This window comes from Anopheles cruzii, chromosome 3 (genome assembly GCF_943734635.1).
Source record: "Anopheles cruzii chromosome 3, idAnoCruzAS_RS32_06, whole genome shotgun sequence".
NCBI lineage: Eukaryota > Metazoa > Arthropoda > Insecta > Diptera > Culicidae > Anopheles > Anopheles cruzii.
The window spans coordinates 40,977,193-40,995,094 of NC_069145.1; the positions used below are offsets into that span (position 1 = coordinate 40,977,193).

The following is a 17,902-nucleotide window of genomic DNA, read 5'->3' on the forward strand; positions in this document are numbered from 1 at the left end:
TCGTCCTTCTGTGTCTCTTCTTACTTAGTTTTTTTTTGTTTGTTCTGTTTTAAAATAACTATAATTGATTCATCGTCTTCCCGGGCAAGGGTCTTTTTAGGATTTTCCTTTTTTTGCTCCATTTTTGCATTTATATGTTCTGCTTTTGCATCTTCTTCTCACTCGCTCTCTTGCTCTTTTTATATATCACACTTGCGTACGAACCCTGCCTCTGTGGCAGCAAATAAATGTCGCTAGGAAAGGAAGGTTTTCTGCTCGTAAGGGGCTCCTCGCCTCCCGACATGTCGTCCTGACCACATCGTCAGTTTCCAGTTTTCCAAACCCCACACAAACTATCTTATTACAGTGACTCCCTTGCTCTTGCTCCTCTTGCTCTTTCTGTCCCCCATTCCGGCAATCTGTTCCCATCCTGTATCCTACCTTCGTTTGGCGAACTAAAGCTAGTGTTTCTCTAAAACCGAGAAACAAAGAAGAGGCAATCAGTTTTCTGCGAGCATTTCCGTTTCCGTTGTACCAGAGGTTTCCGTTTTCAATCCGCACATGCAGCCCTGACTATCCCTCCTCCCTATCGTTAGCCGTATCAGTATTGCCTTAAAATATTACACCATGTAAGATTAGTTCTTCCTGTCCACAGTCCAGGGCACCCTTTTTTTACTTCCTTACACCGATCACTGATCGGCTGTTTTCTTTGTCTTTTATACTTGCGCGTTTCAGTTCCTTCACTTCCCATCGGCCGTTGTTTCGTACCTTATAGAACCTTACACACACTGCCCTCTGTTGTGGCAGGACTAACTTACCTTAAACTAAGACCATCCCTAAAGATGCTTTCTTTTTAACGCTAATTCACTCTTTCTCAGTTTTCACTTGTCGTTGCCTTGTGTGTGTGTGTGTGTGTTTGTGTAGTTTTGCTCTTCCGCCTGTGCGTCTGTGTGTCTGTGTGTTTTGCTTTGCATTTCCACTTCCGCTTCCGTGTCAGTTTTGCGCAAATTTAATTACTTACAGGCTAACTTACATCCTACTTCGTCCGACGTTCTTTCTTATCAATGCTTAAATAATTGGTTAGTGACCACCTTCTAGCGCTTCAGCGAGAGCATCGCTTACCCCTAAAGCACCAGCACCCTTCCGTTATCGGGCATCGGGCTGTAGAGCCGCTGTATGCATTGGCCACACGTTCTCCCGCACTCGTGTGTCGTGTCTCCTTTTCATCCATCCAGAAGTCCTTACTTTGGCGAACGTATCCATAAGAAAGCAACTCCGGTTCCCGGGTTCACTAAGTTGGCGATCCCCGTTTGCGAAAAAACTTTGTGCCACAAAGAAACAACAAAACCTTGGATACTAAGAACCGATTCGAGCGCGCACTGCGAGCGGATAACAGCCCGATTGTTGCGAAAATGGCCATCCCTCTGCAAACCGGGTTTTGCTATTTTCAATAATTCAAAAGTCAATTGCGGACCATCAAGCATCACAATCACCGCTTATCATCGTCAACAACTGTTGATTCATTTCGTTTTTATTTCCTTAATTACAGTGTTTTTCTTCTTTCTCTCTGTTGTCTCTCTCTTTCTCTCTGTTGTCTCTCTCTCTCTCGCTCTGTGTCTCGGGCTATCTCGAGGTTCGCACTTCGTTGCCATGCTAAACCACCATTCGTTACGCATCTAATTACGAATTGGTTTTCATTTGTTCTGGCCACGCTTACGCTTGCCTTAAACCCACACGAATATAGCACACACGCAACGCAAACGCTACAAAATCACACGCCTTGTCGTCGCTCGGCAATCAGATGTTTCATTTTTGTTTCATTTGTTTCCTAGTGTTGCCGTTTACAGCAGCTTACAGACTCATTTCTCTACTAACTCTCTCTGTTTCTCTCTGTGACACTCTGTCCGCCGCTAATGGAAGATGAGACAGGAGAACCACCTCTTCTCGAGTCTTGATTTTCCTCCCCGTCACACCCCTACAAACAGTCGAATGGAATCCCCGCTTCGGCTCGGCTTACGATCAATGTATCATTATTATTATGCTATTTCTTAAATCCTTCTTTTTTTCTTGTGTTCCTAAACCTATCCTTACGCTAAATGAGTCCCGCACTCAGGGGACCGCAAACACATTCACTCTCTCACTCGTGCATACCGTTGGCTCGCAGTCATACGCGCAGTCGGGGTCGTTCATTTCGTAGAGTCCGGATCCTCCCGTCCGGATCGCCCTTCTCTCCTCTCCTCCCTCCCTATCTGTCTGTGTGTGTGTGTGTGTGTGTGTGTTTGTGTGCTCTGTATTCACGTGAAAACAAAAACAACAGAAAGCAACATAAGAGATAACAGAAAAGGGAAAACAATTAAACACGCACAACATAAAACCTCGGACACACTCGACTCGATTCGTTCCCGTCCTCTGCGTGCCCTGAGTTTCCTAAGTATGCCACCCACGGAAACGTGCGCCGGTAGGTGGCAAAAAGCGTGGGGAGGTTACTCCACTCCGACACACAAACACACGCGTCACATCAGTTCCTCCCCGGGGGAGGATCGATCGTCCTTCGTCCCATGCGCGCGATGCGCGCGAGGAGAATGGCCTTTGTTGTGCGCTTTTTGGCCACCCCCAAAGTTAGTGGTGGTGCCTCGCTCTTACGATTTCTAACTTCTTGGCCAGCTTCTTTTGAACTAATAACTTAGACTGGTGCGGGCTTCTAAACTGCGGCCGCGACCATCGTGGTCCTCTCCTTCACAACACTATATGTAATCCGTCTCCTCTTTCTTTTTGTAGTCGTTCGTGCGTCCGTTGTACTGTGTGGGATTTTATTTACTCCACGCTCCGATCCGATCCGATCTGCCTCGATCGAACAAAAGAAGAAGGCTCTCTCTGTTCAGTTTGTTATACTCTCCCTATGAAAGTTTCGCTTTCGCAGGCGCGCTGAGCTTCTTCTGTGCGTCGGAGAGTAATAAATATATTCCTTGTTAATGCATTAAATTGCCTTCATTGTTTTTATCTTACTCGCTGCGGCCGTGTGTACGTGTGTGTTTTTTTTGCCTATACTCGAGTGCAGGCCCGAGGCTGAGGTCAATCCGGGTCAATCTCAGTCGTCTTTGTCACCAACCAATTCGTACGCTCCTTGCTAGACTTATCCCTGCTCTGCGTTTATGATCAACTCCCCCGTTCGATGCCTGTCAAATCAGTTACGTCTATCATCAAGTCTTTCCGCATCTCTCGTCATGCTAACACACCACGTCGACCAGCAGCAAGGTTGGAGAAAATGGAATAATTTAATTTACCGCAATCAGCAACCCTGCTCCTTCCTGCTCACTATTGCTTATCGCGCTCTATCTCTCTCACTGTAGCCCGTTAAATTCATTTTATCTTTTTGTTTTAGTTCACAATCATCCATCCTTTGCCACTGCTCATTTTCATAGTACATGTTGCCACGTCGCCGGGTCTCGCCGCCAAAAGATGCGGGCCAAGAACCACCACCAGAGTTTAGTGTTAGGAAGCATTTTAAAAACCGATTCGCGATCGAAAAAGAATCCGAATCCGTGTGCCCCGGGTTTGAGTATTTTCTTCGTACTCTCGCGCATTGCTGCTTCCCCACTGCTGCTGCTGTCTTGTGCTGTCGTTTTTGTCTACTTAAAAACGAAGACGACGGCGTCGTCCACAACATCCTAACTACTTCTCGTGATCATGATTTGATGTCTTTTTTGTCTAATTTACAGTTAATCCTTGCCAGGCACACCACACCAATCGCCGCCATCGTCAGAAGGGGGACGCGTCAAGAAAGTTTACGAGAAATGGAAAAACAAAGTAAAAGAAGAGGAAGAGGAACTCCGATAATGTCCCGCGTGGTCCGTTCCTTCGATGCACCACAATGTGCTAATTGCCAAAAGCATGATAAGAATGATAAGAATGAAAAGAACGGCCATTTCAAGTCCCTAGCAAATAAAACCTATCTGACCCAAGGGTGCGTGCCGCCCGTGTTCTTCATTTCGCGATCCAGTCCTTTCGCGGCCGGGCCAGTCCTTCCGAATCTCAGCGCACGTAAACGCACACTCGCACGCACGCACACAAAAACACACGCCCGGAATCGGGAGAGCATCCGGTCTGACCCTTCATTTGCATATTTGTTTCCCCCTGACAGCATGCGGACGCATTTAAATGAAGTTTCTCCCCTCTTCGTTTCATCTTCAATGGGCCAATTCGGAAATGAACACCCCTTCGCGGGGCGCGTGTGCCATCTCTTTTCTGAATTCGTTACCACGTTGTTTCATTTTCACTGCCCACGGACCTAGCCCACGGCCCACGAACGGCCGGTGGTACGTGCGTCTTGTTTGACAGCAGATTTTAAACCAAAACTCGACCATTTTACAAGGATTTTGCATCCGCCGGAACCAAATTACCGGGACCTCTTCCTGTGTGGGACTTTGAGCATCTGCGTTTGCATAGCGCAAAAAGTGCATTGAAACGACGTGTGGCGCAAGGAAGGAACCACCCCACTGGATAGATATAAAACAGGTAAAAAGGATGGCGAAACGAACCAAGGACGACTGTTGGTGGTTGGTGGTGACCGGACCGGACCGGAACACACCCGAACACGGCTCTCGGTTGGCTCGATTTTAAAATGCTATGATTTGTTGTGTTGTCCCTCAACCGCATCTCATTCAGCGGCGCGGCAGTCTTGTTGCTAGTGTGTCTGTGCTTGATAAAGGGAACATCGGAAGGAAGCGAATTTCACGAATCTTCATAATTAACTCTTTTGCTCTTTTCCTCCAGTGCCAATCTCCGTGCGGCCGTGTGCCGTCTCTCTATAGTCTCTCTATTTTTTCTGCTTTTTGATCCTCCTAAGTGGACTCTCTCTCTCTTTCAACACGCGAAGGGATACCAGCGGTCATCCATCGTTGTCGGTTCGTCTTAGTTCGTCGCCTCTTTCTGTCTCTCGCTCCACTGGACTTCCGCGACTTTTTTGCGCTGCTACTCCCTGCCGGTTAGTGGTTTAGGATCCCATTCGATGCACACGTTGCCCGTCCTTTCCCTCTGAGTTCACTGAGGCACGCCCATTGCAGCAATCGTGCGCCATCAGATCGGTTCGTTAGCTTCGTTGCCGTCCCTGGTGATCGAAAGTGCGCGCGATAAGCGCATCTTGGCCGACGGCGGAGGCTTCATGTCACTGTCACACTGGCCCTCCGTGTGCTCACCTCCGTTGGAACTGGTGAGCTTATGTTTGAGCACACAGCGGTGTTGGTGATGCTGTTGTTCCCCAGCCTCGGCCAACTTCGCACTGACCACCATCATGTTGTTAATGATATCGTTTTCATTGCTTTGCGTTCGAGCATCATTCATCACCACGGCCAGCGACGGGGGACGGGATGGAAGCGGCGATGATGATATTGATGCCGGGCTCTGCTGGGACGGAGATGGTGAACGATTTGGTGGATGACTCGGGGCGGAACCACCCGAGTACGACGACATCGTGAGAAGGATTGTCGAAGGGACGGGCGACGCTAGTGTCGCGATCGTACTCGTAGCACCGACTGTGGCCACTATCGTTCGTACAGGCAGTACGGACAGACCTGCACCGCCACCGCCGCCGCCACCGAAGGATGATGCTTTGGAACCGTGCTCATTGGGAACCGTGGTATTGCTCTTGGTTGTTGCTGATTGTTTCGAGGCCGAACCACCGCCACCGGGGAGGACGATCTGTTTCGCCGTCTCGACCGCGTGCGATCGCTTTGCTGTAAAAGAGTTGCTAGCCAACGAATGTTGGCGTGGCACGGAGAACGGATGGTGGCCACTGCGTTGGTGATGGTGGTGGTGAGCAGCGGATGCCGCGGCAACGGCTGCCGCGAGTGCTTTCGCTGCCGTCAGGTGCGATTGAGGGTGAGCTGTTTGGTAGGAATGGCCACCTAACAACATGGCCGCACCGCCACCACCACCGCCGCCACCAACACTGCTGCCGCGAACGATTCCATTGGAACTGGCGATCATAATTGAAGTCGCCGCGGCCGGCGGTGCGGACAGTAGCCCGTTGTTTAGCTTGGCCGTAGCAGCGGCCACCATCGCTGCGGCGAGAGAGTTTGAGGCATGATTTCGGACACCCGGACCTCCCCCGGACAGCTGGGCCAGCATTCCGGGGCCGATGCTACACACGACGGACGACGACGACGGCGACGGCGAGGAGGTGCACGATAGAGAGGTTGAAAGCAACGGCGAAGAAGTAGAAGGAATCGGCATCAATCCGAAGGAAGTTTTGGTGCAACCGCCGGTGCTGTTGCCGCTGCTTCCGCCGGTGACGATACCGGGGGACACCAAACTATTGCCAAATTGGTTCGCATTGCTGTTGTTCGCAGTGCCAGTGCTGTTGTGGTGGTGGTTGAGGGTGCTACTGTCGGATTGTTTGTTACTTGTTTTGTTACAGGTGTTGACGATGCTGGTGCTGGTTGCGTAACTACTACTACTGTTCAACAGGTCTCATTGCGTCTGGAACTGGGGCATCGTCGCGTACATCATTGGCTGCTGGGACGATGCAGCGGCCGCGGCTGCGGCTGCCGCAGCTGCTGCCCCATTCGTCGTCACCGTCGGTACAGTCTGCATTCCCCAGCCGGTTGCGGCCATATTAGGCTGCATCATACGGTACCCTAACGCGGGAGAAAGGACAAACCGATCAGTCAAACGCTTGAAACTGAACCTCAAAGATCATAGAAACAAGATCGTACCTCCGGCACCAGATTGTTGCGGGGCCGCAGCAGCGTATGCCGTCGGATAGGCGTAATATCCCTGCTGCATATACTGGGTTTGAATCTGAGGGTATCCTCCCTGGAAAAAAGAATCAAGAGGATATCACGTTTGTCCATTGCGTCGCCTAACAGTCGCGCGCTCACTTACCGGGATCCAGTATGCACCAATCTGGCCGTAAGCGGGCGAGTAAGGATACTGTGCACCGGCAGCGGCCGCGGCGGCCGAAGCTTGCGAGAGCTGCGTGTTGGCACTGTGCTGATGGACGGCTGCCAGATTGGCAGCGGCTGCTGCGGCCGCAGCCGCATTTGGCTGCATTTGTTGCAGCGGGCTCACCATGCCGCCGTTCATACCGATCATCCCGGAAGCGGCGGCCGCAGCGATCGCCGAGGCGGTCGCATTGTTGATACCGTTGCTGTTGACGTCCCCGCCGTTCTCTTTGCCCCAGTAGCACTTCACCGGGTGGCCCTGTACCTCGCTGTTGTGCGTGCCTTCGATGGCGCGTGCCGCCGACTCCTTGCTCGCGAACCGTATGAACGCGTAGCCCTTGTCCTTGAACACCCGCGTGTCGTGTATGTGGCCAAACTGGGCAAAGTGCTTCTGGATCAGATCGTCGGTGATCGTGTTCGGTGGAAACCCGCCACAATACACAGTCGTGTTGGTGGGACTGGTGTTGTTGTAGATCTCTTCGAAACCAGGCGTTTTGCCACTTTTGATACCTGTTTTTTGTACAATAAAAAGGTCCCACAATACATTTAGCATAAAAATAATTTACTGTCGAAATAAACGTACGATACACCGTTGAATGAAGTACTTATGTACAAATAATTTAATAATTAGTTACATTTAATAAAATGTAATAGTGACCGTCTTACCCTTTGAGTTTTCGCGCGGTGCCGGGGGCTTGCGGGTAGACCAGTTGGTGCGAATCGAGCGCGACCCCAGCCACTGTCCGTTCATCATCGCGATCGCATTTTCCGCTTCAGCCTTCTTCACGAACGACACGAACGCGTAGCCCCTCGATTTGAGTGTTTGCGGGTCGCGCACGATGCGACAGTTGGAAATCTCGCCGAACGGCGCAAACGCCTCGCGCAACGTTTCCGTCTCGATCTCCGGGCTGAGGTCACCGACGAAGATGTGATAGTGCTGGCTGGTGTCCGTCTTCGGCTGGTTGCCCGGGCTGGTGGCCCAGTTCACTTTGATTTCCTTCTTGAGAAAAACACGCTTGTTCATGGCGGCGAGCGCCGTCTGCGCGGACGTGTGGTTCGCGTACTCGATGAACGCGTACGGATCGTTGCTCGCCTCCCGGATGATCTTGCAGCTCTTGACCGAGCCCATCTGGTTGAACAGTGTGCACAGCAGGTCCTCCGTGACCGATGTGTCCAGATTGCCCACATACAGCGTCTTCGGGTAGGATTCTTCTGTCATTTTTCTGTCTTCACAGGCACAGCCTTCTTGTAGAAAATGGGGTTAAAGCTTCGTACGTATCCCTGCCAACGAAAGGGGGCCCGTTGCACCGATTGCTGTTCTTCCACACTAACTCTTCCTTCCTTCCAAACGATGGTTTTGTGGTGTTTATGTTTTACACTCGAAGTACGTTCGCCTTACGGTTGCAGGAGCATACCGCTTCCTACCGAACTCTTTTTGTATGCTTCACACCCACGGGATATGTTGAGCCGCAGGCTCAACGCACCACATTCACCTGAGCCAGCGCGCAACTGCCGCATCGACCGATCACTAGTCTGCTCCTAGCCTGCTCTTCCTCTCTCTGTCTGTCTGTTTGCAGCAACACTTTAACTCTCCACTGAACTTGCTGAAACACTTGCACTCGCCAGATTCCGGGCAAAACTGCCCACACCGTAATTTGTCGATCTCACTTTGTTTGTTTCCCGAAGCCAACCGATGCCACTACTGAAAAAGAATAGAAAAAGGATAACGGACACGACTCGTCAGCAATCAAAACTCTTCACCACCATCATCATCATCGCCTGCTAGAAGCTAATCCTTAGCACAACACACAACCATCCACCCAAAAGTTCATGCAAACACACACCTATCACACCGGACACAGCAGTAGTCTTCAATCCGTCCCTCCTTTCGCGCACGTTCGATCCTCTTTGCTCTCCTTTGTCGACGCACACACACGCTGGTGAAGCTTTTACCTTTCGAGGTGTTGTTTGTCTGCTCTCACGCACAAATCGCGCAAACCACCACCACAACCGCACGCACGCACGTACAAACACACGCACAAGCCTCGGTGAGGCGAGTGGAAAACTAGATTTCGTTGCTTCTTTACGCAAAATTTTCCAATGAACGTCGTTCTCTTCACTGTTCAGCCGGCCGCCTACTGCTGTGCCACAATGTTAAATGCCAATGACATCCGGAGAGGCAATGGAGGCTGCAAATTTTAATTCAATCTAGAAACCCACGTATCGTTTTTATTTTCTCTCGCACCACCTGCACTCCCGCCGCCACGCACGGTGAAAACTGGCTCTTTTACCAGCAGCAGTAGTAGCCGGGCTGCGCGACCACCGCACCGCACCGCTGGCCAACAACCTGCACCGCCACCAAATCGCCTGGCCGCGGTTCACCTTTTTGCTTTCTTTCTTTTTTCCACTTCAACGACCGAGGAGCGAAGGAATAAACACGTACCACCAGCACGAATTTCAGTGCGAACGAGCACACTTTTCCAGCGGCGGACGGGCACGGTACACGGCTCACGGCAAGGCGATGATCTGCGCCACACCAAACAGCACAGGTTTTTCGCACCGCAAATCGAAACGAAGGATCCACTTTAATCCCGGGACGTCGTCGTTGCCGTTCCCGTTTTCTCCTAATCCGTCCGTCGTTTTACTTCACCTTTCCTTCTGCTGCTTCAGGTTAAAAATTTTAGCGTTCTCGATCCGCTGATGTTGGCAGCAATGGCAGAAAGGGTGCCCCGGTGAAAAAACTGCACCCCTAAATACTGCCACACGCCTGACTTTTGCAGCGATATGAGCCTAAAGTTTCGGCACCGTCCTACATTTTGGAATACGTGCGTATTTATACAACACTTGATCAGCGGATGAAAGTTATTCGGTACTCTCTTTCAACACTCTTACGTGTTATTCGGGTTTTGTATTTAACGAATCTTAAGCGGCCGATTTTCGATTGCACCGATCTTTTTCGACACATAACTCACACACCGACACGGTCATATTTACAGCTTCCTTTTTGTGCAATGTAAAATGCAATGTTTCTCTATGTCCTTGCCAAGTTTAATCCTTTTTGCATGTTGTTCGTTGCGAATGCCAACCATCTGTTGAAGAACGGTACCCAGCTGTGTATAGTTTTCACCGGGCCAGCAATCGCAGTGTTCATCAGCTGGTGTTCTGTTGCAACAGAACGGCCAACCTACTCGGCCAACCTGAACCGTGTCCTTTCCAGCAAACATGGCACAGTTTGTCGTGCGAGTTTTTCATTTCATTCAACATTACCTTTAAAAAATGTTACCATCGTCCCAGCCGTATCAGCAGCTTTTCTAACTGTAAATCTTTTCCTCCGATGCACGCACACACTATCTTTTGACACAATTCAGTTGGCCACCTGCGGTATGAACACGCCACAATCGTCCATAGTGTGCGTGTGGTGTTAGATAAGAAGCTCGAGTTTCTCTCGAGTCCGTCTTAATCCGCATGTTCAAAGCTTCCTCCTATGCGCCGATTGTTGTCGCCGACACAGGATGCCGACACAATTTGAAAACTCCATCGCTAAAACACTGGACTTGCACGCCGAAAGTGATCTCGCTCCATTTTCGTTGCGTAATTTCGTTAGCGCAACGGCTTCGCACTACCCAACACGGATCGAAGAACTGAGCACCGCCAGCATAAACGCAGGCAGGCACCCCATTGCTGATGAAAGCTAGAATCGTAGCCTGCTGCACCACACAGCAAGCAGCAGTTAATGATCGGCCGTGTTAGTCATCGAACCGATGATGCACTGACGCTGGGGATTTTCGTCAATCAATGAGCGAAACGTGACCGCAATGAGCGGAATTAAGCTTCCCAACCGCTCTGCTCCAGTTTGTTGACATTCTTCGACGGAACAGTGAAGGCCACGCGACGTGATGTGATAGAGAAAGTAGTATTTTATTTTCTCAAAGTTCCACTCAGCGGGCAACAAGTTTCTGCCTTGCTCCTCCGAAGTAGAAGGTCCCGAAAAACCAGCAACACTTTACATCCATCTGCGAGGAAGTTCCTGGCACCTGAAGGCTTGAGTAACGTTCAGCCTAGTGTTGTGGGCTCGTTTTACGCGTTTGATTTGCGTGTCGTTATCGGACAGTCGGACAGCGTCGTCAGCTGTGGGCTAGGAAGGAAAGTTTGTGTGCTTCTCTTTTTACGCGGCCAAGAAGCACTTTCCCCAAAAAACACGGAACCAACACAAGGGCAGCTAAAAACGAAAACAGCATACACATCAGCAGCAGCAGCAGCCGCACACCACCACAGTCAAGCATAGCACAGCATAGTGGTCGGAAGGCAAAATCTTCCGCGCGCGCCGTCCGTCCTCTCGGAAACAACAAGCGACCCGAGAGAGCGACAGAGAGCGCCGTGCGCGCGCATCCGTTCGAACGCGAGGGGGTAAGCGAGTGAGACTGCTAACGGTGTGCCGCTACGCTACGTTTGTCATACGGTAAACAAACGGCACTCGCCAGCGCAGCCCACCGCCCCACCGACCGACCGTCTGTGCTTCACAGATATTGTGGGGGTGCATTTTCGCGCCCGAGCGTAGGCGATCTCGCCAACACGAGAACGCGCGCGCCTCCGAATACTCCCAAACGCAACAGCAGCCACCACGCAACAGCGTTCCCCCGCGGGCCGGGTGATTGTTTTGATGCGGCTGTTGGTTGCGCTCGGTACGATCGCGTCGCCCGCCGACCGCCTTCGGTCAAGCAACGGGAAAACCGGCGGTCGTTGCCCTTTTGCGAGACTCACGTTGTGCGGTACGCCACGAAGGCGGCCGCTTATGGCTGCTGGGAGTCCAGATAGCAGCACCCAGCACCGCAGCAGCGGCAGAGACCAGCGGCGATAAAGAGAGAGGGGGAAGGAAAAACAGAGCGAGAGAGAGTGCTGCCAAATCGGAACGATCACCGATGGAAGGCTCGCCGGAAACGGACGATGAGGAGCGCGTGCATCCGCGTGTCATCATTCACATCGACATGGACTACTATTACGCGCAGGTCGAGGAAGTGCTCAACCCCTCGCTGAAGGATCGGCCGTTCGCCGTGAAGCAGCGGTTCTGTGTCGTCACGTCGAACTATTTGGCACGGGAGCATGGTGTGCGGAAACTGCAACCGGTCAAGGAAGCGCTCGCCGCCTGCCCCGAGCTGGTGCTGGTGAACGGTGAGGACTTGACCAAGTACAAGGAGATGTCGGTGAAGATCAACGAAATTATGCACCGCTTTACGCCGCATGTCGAAAAGCTCGGCTTGGACGAGAACTATCTCGACGTGACGGAGCTCGTCGCGGAGCGATTGGAGCTGCTGGACAACGGACAACTTGCCAGTGGCGGGAAGCCAAACGGCGCTGACCGCCCCACACCACCTATCGTTGGTATGGTTCATCCTTCTCCGGCGCAACCTCCACCGCACCCAACGACGATCGCCGATGATCGCGAGGATTGCTTATCCTGGTGTGGTGGTTGTCAGTGTGGCTGCGAGCGTCGATTGGCGCTGGCAACACATTTAGCGAAGGAGATACGCGACTGTATCTACCACGAACTCGGGCTGCGCTGCTGTGCTGGAATTGCGCACAACAAACTACTCGCCAAGCTGGTCGGTGCGGTCAATAAACCAAACCAGCAAACCGTGCTGCTACCGTCCACTTCCGGTGGCGCTTTTCTCGCCTCGCTCGGATGTGTTCGTGCACTTACCGGGATCGGTGAAAAAACGGCCCAAACGTTGGGAGAGTGCTGCGGTGTTACGACGGTGACCGAGTTGCAGCGGGTAGAGTTGGAGCGGCTTGCCAAACACGTCGGGCATGAGCAGGCGGTGCGGTTAAAGCAACTGGCGCTGGGTCGCGACGATACACCGGTCCGACAGACGGGCAAACCGAAATCGGTTGGCCTGGAGGACTCGTGCCCGGCTATTTCTGCCCGGGCCGATGCGGAAGAAAAGTTTCGCCATCTGCTGGTGCGTTTGGTGAAGAACATTGCCGACGATGGGCGCATCCCGATTGCGATCAAGGTGACGGTACGCAAGTTTGATTCAGCCAAGCGCACCACACACCGAGAGTCGAAACAGGAAAAGCTGCTACCGTCTATGTTCCGACACGCGGGCGGCAAGCTCGTGCTGGCGGACGGTGCCCAGGAGCGGATGCTGACCATCGTGATGCGCGTGTTCGAGCGGATGGTCGATCTGCGGCAACCGTTCAACATAACGCTGTTGGGGCTGTCGTTTTTCAAGTTCCAGGAGCGACGTGTCGGCAGCAAATCGATTGCCAACTTTCTCATCAAAAAGTCCGACATTGAGGTGCAGTCGATCACGAATCTAAGCAACGAATCGATCACGCTCAGTGACGTCAGCTTCAGTTCGAACAAATCCTTCACCGCGATGGACTGTGAATCGTACTTCGGTGGTGGTGGTGGTGGTGGCTCCTCTGATGCAGGCTCGCTTGCATCCCTGTCCGGGTCCGAGTCGGATGTGGAACCATCGCCGAAGAAATCGCGCCGTCTACTGTTTCAGACTCGCCGTTGCAAAGATCGTCGCGAAGATGAAAGCACTCTCAGCAAGCTCCGGGTGGCGGATCTTCGTTTGAATTCCAAAGAGTACGATCACGAACTACCATCACCACCGGTTAGCACGTCCGCGCTGGTAATTGCTGCAGGAAGCTCCACAGTAACCTCACTATCGCCAACGTCGACGTCATCACCCAGTAACGTCTCCGCGAGCTGTTCCTCGCCGATAGATTCGCCGATGGAAGTTTCTCCGAGTGGGAACCAATCATCAACCCAGCAACAGCTACCACTGCAAGATTCATTCTTTCGTGATCGCCACTACCCGGTCCTACCAAGCGCCCAGGTAGAATTCATAGAACAAATTCCGCTCAACAACCATGTCCAGCACAGTAAAAGTACAAACATGCTTCCTCCGAACGTGGATCGGGAAGTGTTCCACGCCCTTCCGGCCGACGTTCAGCACGAGCTGCTCAGCAACTGGAGGCGAGCAATGGGTCCTGCGGTCACTGGTAGTGGCAGTAGCGGCAATAGTGGCAGCAGTAGCATCATCGGTGGAGGACATGCCAACACCAGCCCCGGGGGCAGCAGTAGTGGTAGTAGTAGCAACGTAACGGGTGCAAGTGCCAGCGGTAGTGCGGTCGGGGCCAATGCCACCGGCACGGCAACTGGTGCCAGCAAGGCTGGCACTAAAAACACCCTTCATCGCTACTTCGTTAAAAACACGTAGCATATCTCGTTATCTCGTTATATTCTATATCGTGAAAAAGTTTCCGGTTGCCGAGTTCATCTCAATTTGCTTCCGGATTCCGCTTCGAGGCGGCGATCGGTTTGTGGATTTTTGATTTTGTTTTTGGTTCTTGTTCACTTTTAATTGTTTTTAACATATTTTGTTTCGCAACATTCTCGATGAAAGGATCGGTAAAATAGCTACGTAGCACGTATTTCGGGACTCGTGCCCTCGGTTGTTTAGGACAACCTTCCGACCAAAACTAAAAGTGCACACTCTTCGCCTGTCCATTCTCGCGCGCTAATGTCTTTGTTTCAAGCTCTAATTTTAGGAATTTTAGTTCTCCTTACATTTGTATATACTCCCAAAATTACGTCACACGAGTATCATTACACTACTGTTGTTTTCCTACCGCGCTCTCTCTTTCTGTCGTTTTCATAGCAGTCTTTTAAATGAATCATTCCCGGTTGGAGAGAAGAAAGTGTTTAGCGTAAAAGAGAAAAAGTATATAAACCAAACGGAAAAAAATATATTTATAACACAGCAAAGCTCAGCTTTCTTTTATTTTTTCTACCTGCACATTACGAATTGCCCGCAAATCGTTGCGATCGAAGAACCGCGTCACACCGTTCGCAGACACACGACGGATCGTGAGAGTCACGCTGCAAATGGCGCCGACACCGGGGACACAATGATTGATCCGATTTGGTGACCGTCACAGCGAAACGTTCGATGGATTCGGTTGTATTTTCGCGTCGCCGGGGCAGCAGCTCGACCGAAGCGACTTGAAGCAGTTCACAAAGTTCTGTAGTTGAATCGGGCCGCCCTTCGGTCGGGTGTATGGCGGATAGCAGGCGATAATCTTCATCGTCGGTACACTCTACGGTAAGCTGTAGTAGCCATGTGTTGACGTTGAGCTGGGCTTGCTGGTACACAGCGTGGCGTAACATGAGAGCCCGTTCGATGATGGCGGTTGACTGGTCACAATCTACAGGCGGTGATAGAGCACTCGTCAACGACGCACAACACCGGTAGAAATGATCAGTTCCTACAAACAAAAATACATGTTAATTGGATTGAAATCTTGTAGTGGAAGGAAAAGACTTACCAAAAAACGTCCAACTTTCTTCCACCAAAAACGGCACGATCGGCCACAGCACCTGACATAGTGTGCGGTAGGTGTGTGTGAGAATGGTGGCGACATGGGCATGCTCTTCCTCAGTTCCGCAGTACAGTCGATCCTTTATAACATGCAGATACAGTCCGGATAGTGTCGAAAGGCAAAAGTTTAGAATGGTTGCTGTAGCCCGATTGTGTTGATACGAATCGTACAGCTCGAAAACGGTTCGATGGAAGTCATTCAACTGCTGCACATAGTACCGGTCAATGTGCATATCGCACTGAAGCACGTGTCGTTCATCCTTCTCCAGTGGTACTCCGCCGGGTGCCACAACACCGAGCAAAAATTTTAAAATGCCGCGTAGCTTCTGTATGCTTTCGCCTGATGAGGCTAGAAGCTTGTGACTCACTGGGATGGACGTGTTCTGGATGGCATGAGCACAAACCCACCACCGTAACGTATCACACCCATACTGGGTAATGATGTCGGCCGGCGAAATGATATTCCCTAGTGATTTGGACATTTTCAGTCCATTCTCGTCGACGGCGAAACCGTGTACGAAAATCGCTTTATACGGTGCGTGGCCACGATCGGCAACACTCGTTAGCAGCGATGACTGGAACCAGCCGGTAAACTGATCGATCCCTTCGAGGTAGAGATCAGCCACACGATCTCTTCCCAGTACCGTGCGCCACGAAACTCCAGAATCGAACCAAATGTCCAATATGTCGTTGCCTTTTACTAGATGCTCCCGAGTGGTTTCTACCGGGAGATCCTTTAGCAGTTCCTCGGAAACTAGCTCACTTGCGGGCGTTGTCCACCAAAAATCGATCGATGAGTCCTTCATCAGGCGTGTTTCGATTGCAGCAAGCAACGATCGGTGAACGATCGGATTTTTCGTGCGTACATCGTACAGCACCGGAATCGGTACACCCCAAGCGCGCTGCCGTGAGATACACCAGTAAGGACGCTTTCGCAGTTGTCCCTCCAGTACCCGTTTGCTCACGTCCGCCGATGTTCGGGGGAAAATTTCAACGTCACGCACTGCTTCCAAGGCGGATTGCTTGAGGCTGTTCGTATCGATAAACCACTGATTGCTGGCACGTAGCATTACTGGTTGTTTCGTACGCCAGTCGATCGGATAGGAATGTTCGATTGAAGCCAGCTTTAGCGTAGCGTCGCCTAGCTCCTCCGTTACGATCCGGTTACCCTCAGTTAGGGCGAAAGAGCCAACGAGTGACGCCGGTGCACGATCGTTGTAGCACCCGTTTTCATCGATCAAACTTTTGACCGGTATTTGGTGCTCGAGACAGACCAGAAAATCGTCAGGTCCGTGTGCAGGCGCCGTATGAACCAGACCGGTACCCTTTTCCGCTTTCACATGCGCCGCCGGTAGGAACGGTAGAAGTTCATCGTTGTTTAGAGGATGGTGGTAGCGTAGCGAGCCCAACTCGCTTCTCGAAACAGTTTGCAGAACTTCGAAATGTTGTCCCAGTTGCTCGGATAAATAAGCGACGAGATCTTTACCGACGAGAAGTATTTCACCAGCCGCTGATCGAACCAAGCAGTACTCCAGCGAAGGATTGTAGCAAATGGCCTGATTTGCTGGTAATGTCCATGGTGTGGTGGTCCATATTACAGCATACACTTCAGCATTAGGTAGCGCTGTTCGATCGATCCCGTGGCAATTGGTACCACGATCGACGAGGCGAAGCTTCAAGTACATAGAGGGGCTTACGTGATCCTCGTCGTACTCTAGCTCTGCCTCGGCCAGAGCCGACCGTGACGATGGTGACCAGTAAACGGGTTTAAGGTCACGATAAATCAGGTTGCGCTCATGCAGCTCATAAAACAGCCGCAACTGTTCGCGAATGTACGTTGGATCGAGGGTCCTGTAAAAGCCCGTTCCAGCTTGATTCCAAGCTGCCGTTACGCTCCACGACTCGAACGCATCCCGTTGTCTGTTGATCGTTTCGAGAGCGAAACGCCGAGCGTTGTCACGAATTTCCGGGGCTGACCGATGATATTCTTCGGACGAGTGTTTTCCCTTGCTTCCGAAAGCATTGAGGGCCTTTAGCTCGATCGGCAACCCGTGACAGTCCCAGCCGGGCACATAGTGTACGCGCGTACCGCTGATGATTTTGTGCTTCAGGATGAGATCCTTCAGAATTTTATTCACCGCGTGTCCCATGTGCAGATCGCCATTGGCGTACGGTGGACCATCATGCAGAACGAATTCGTTCTCGACCGGCAGCGCCGAGAGATTCCACGCATAAAGTTCACTGAAACATTTCTAGTACGAATGAAAACGTAGTGAAAACGTGGGCTACAATGTTTAGGATGGTCACCGCCTTACTCGACGTAATCGCTCCTCCACGTCGGATCGCTTTGCTGCGCTCAATCGAGTGGGAAATTTTGTTTTCGGCAGGTTGATCGTGTTGGTGTATTTTATTTCCTCTTTGGCAACATTTTTCGTAGCAAAATAACGCCCCGTTGAGCGGAAACCGGTGGCCAATCGGGGGAAACCGTAGCGGTTTTGTAACATTTTGGCCAACACGTTTAAGCACAACGAGATTACAGAAGGAAAAAAAAAAACAAGACGTTTGTTTTGGTTGCGGTGCGCCAAACGTCAT

At 51.4% G+C, this 17,902-nt stretch overlaps 4 protein-coding genes across 4 annotated transcripts; 1 reads left to right on the forward strand and 3 right to left on the reverse strand.

Annotated features, from left to right (window-relative positions):
• Nucleotides 1-5,055: 5,055 nt before the first annotated feature.
• Nucleotides 5,056-6,036, reverse strand: LOC128270400 (putative lysozyme-like protein). The gene has a single exon (XM_053007800.1). It carries the CDS (start codon nucleotides 6,034-6,036, stop codon nucleotides 5,056-5,058), a length of 981 nt encoding a protein of 326 aa, XP_052863760.1.
• Nucleotides 6,037-6,447: 411 nt separating this feature from the next.
• LOC128272174 (nucleolysin TIAR) lies at nucleotides 6,448-8,139 on the reverse strand. Its single transcript, XM_053009931.1, has 4 exons — nucleotides 7,587-8,139; nucleotides 6,862-7,430; nucleotides 6,693-6,792; nucleotides 6,448-6,614 (listed from the first exon to the last, which is right to left on the reverse strand). Exons 1-4 carry the CDS (start codon nucleotides 8,137-8,139, stop codon nucleotides 6,448-6,450), a joined length of 1,389 nt encoding a protein of 462 aa, XP_052865891.1.
• Nucleotides 8,140-11,839: 3,700 nt separating this feature from the next.
• Nucleotides 11,840-14,691, forward strand: LOC128275306 (DNA polymerase iota). The gene has a single exon (XM_053013763.1). It carries the CDS (start codon nucleotides 11,840-11,842, stop codon nucleotides 14,147-14,149), a length of 2,310 nt encoding a protein of 769 aa, XP_052869723.1. The 3' UTR covers nucleotides 14,150-14,691.
• On the reverse strand, nucleotides 14,259-17,814 carry LOC128270401 (isoleucine--tRNA ligase, mitochondrial). The gene is made up of 4 exons (XM_053007801.1): nucleotides 17,626-17,814; nucleotides 15,258-17,562; nucleotides 14,724-15,197; nucleotides 14,259-14,594 (listed from the first exon to the last, which is right to left on the reverse strand). The coding sequence occupies exons 1-3, from the start codon at nucleotides 17,812-17,814 to the stop codon at nucleotides 14,731-14,733; spliced, it is 2,961 nt and encodes a 986-aa protein (XP_052863761.1). The 3' UTR covers nucleotides 14,259-14,594; nucleotides 14,724-14,730.
• Between the last annotated feature and the right edge of the window lie 88 nt (nucleotides 17,815-17,902).

Excerpts from the sequence above, each read along its gene's own strand:
- LOC128270400 (XM_053007800.1), bottom strand. The coding sequence starts at position 6,036 with ATGGTGGCCGCTGCTACGGCCAAGCTAAACAACGGGCTACTGTCCGCA.
- LOC128272174 (XM_053009931.1), bottom strand. The coding sequence starts at position 8,139 with ATGACAGAAGAATCCTACCCGAAGACGCTGTATGTGGGCAATCTGGAC. Across the intron at positions 6,793-6,861 it reads TTGGTGCATACTGGATCCCG|GGAGGATACCCTCAGATTCA; the intron begins GTAAGTGAGCGC and ends TCTTTTTTCCAG. Across the intron at positions 6,615-6,692 it reads GCAACAATCTGGTGCCGGAG|GGTACCGTATGATGCAGCCT; the intron begins GTACGATCTTGT and ends CTCCCGCGTTAG.
- LOC128275306 (XM_053013763.1), top strand. The coding sequence starts at position 11,840 with ATGGAAGGCTCGCCGGAAACGGACGATGAGGAGCGCGTGCATCCGCGT.
- LOC128270401 (XM_053007801.1), bottom strand. The coding sequence starts at position 17,814 with ATGTTACAAAACCGCTACGGTTTCCCCCGATTGGCCACCGGTTTCCGC. Across the intron at positions 17,563-17,625 it reads TGGAGGAGCGATTACGTCGA|AAATGTTTCAGTGAACTTTA; the intron begins GTAAGGCGGTGA and ends CATTCGTACTAG. Across the intron at positions 15,198-15,257 it reads AGAAAGTTGGACGTTTTTTG|GAACTGATCATTTCTACCGG; the intron begins GTAAGTCTTTTC and ends TTTTGTTTGTAG.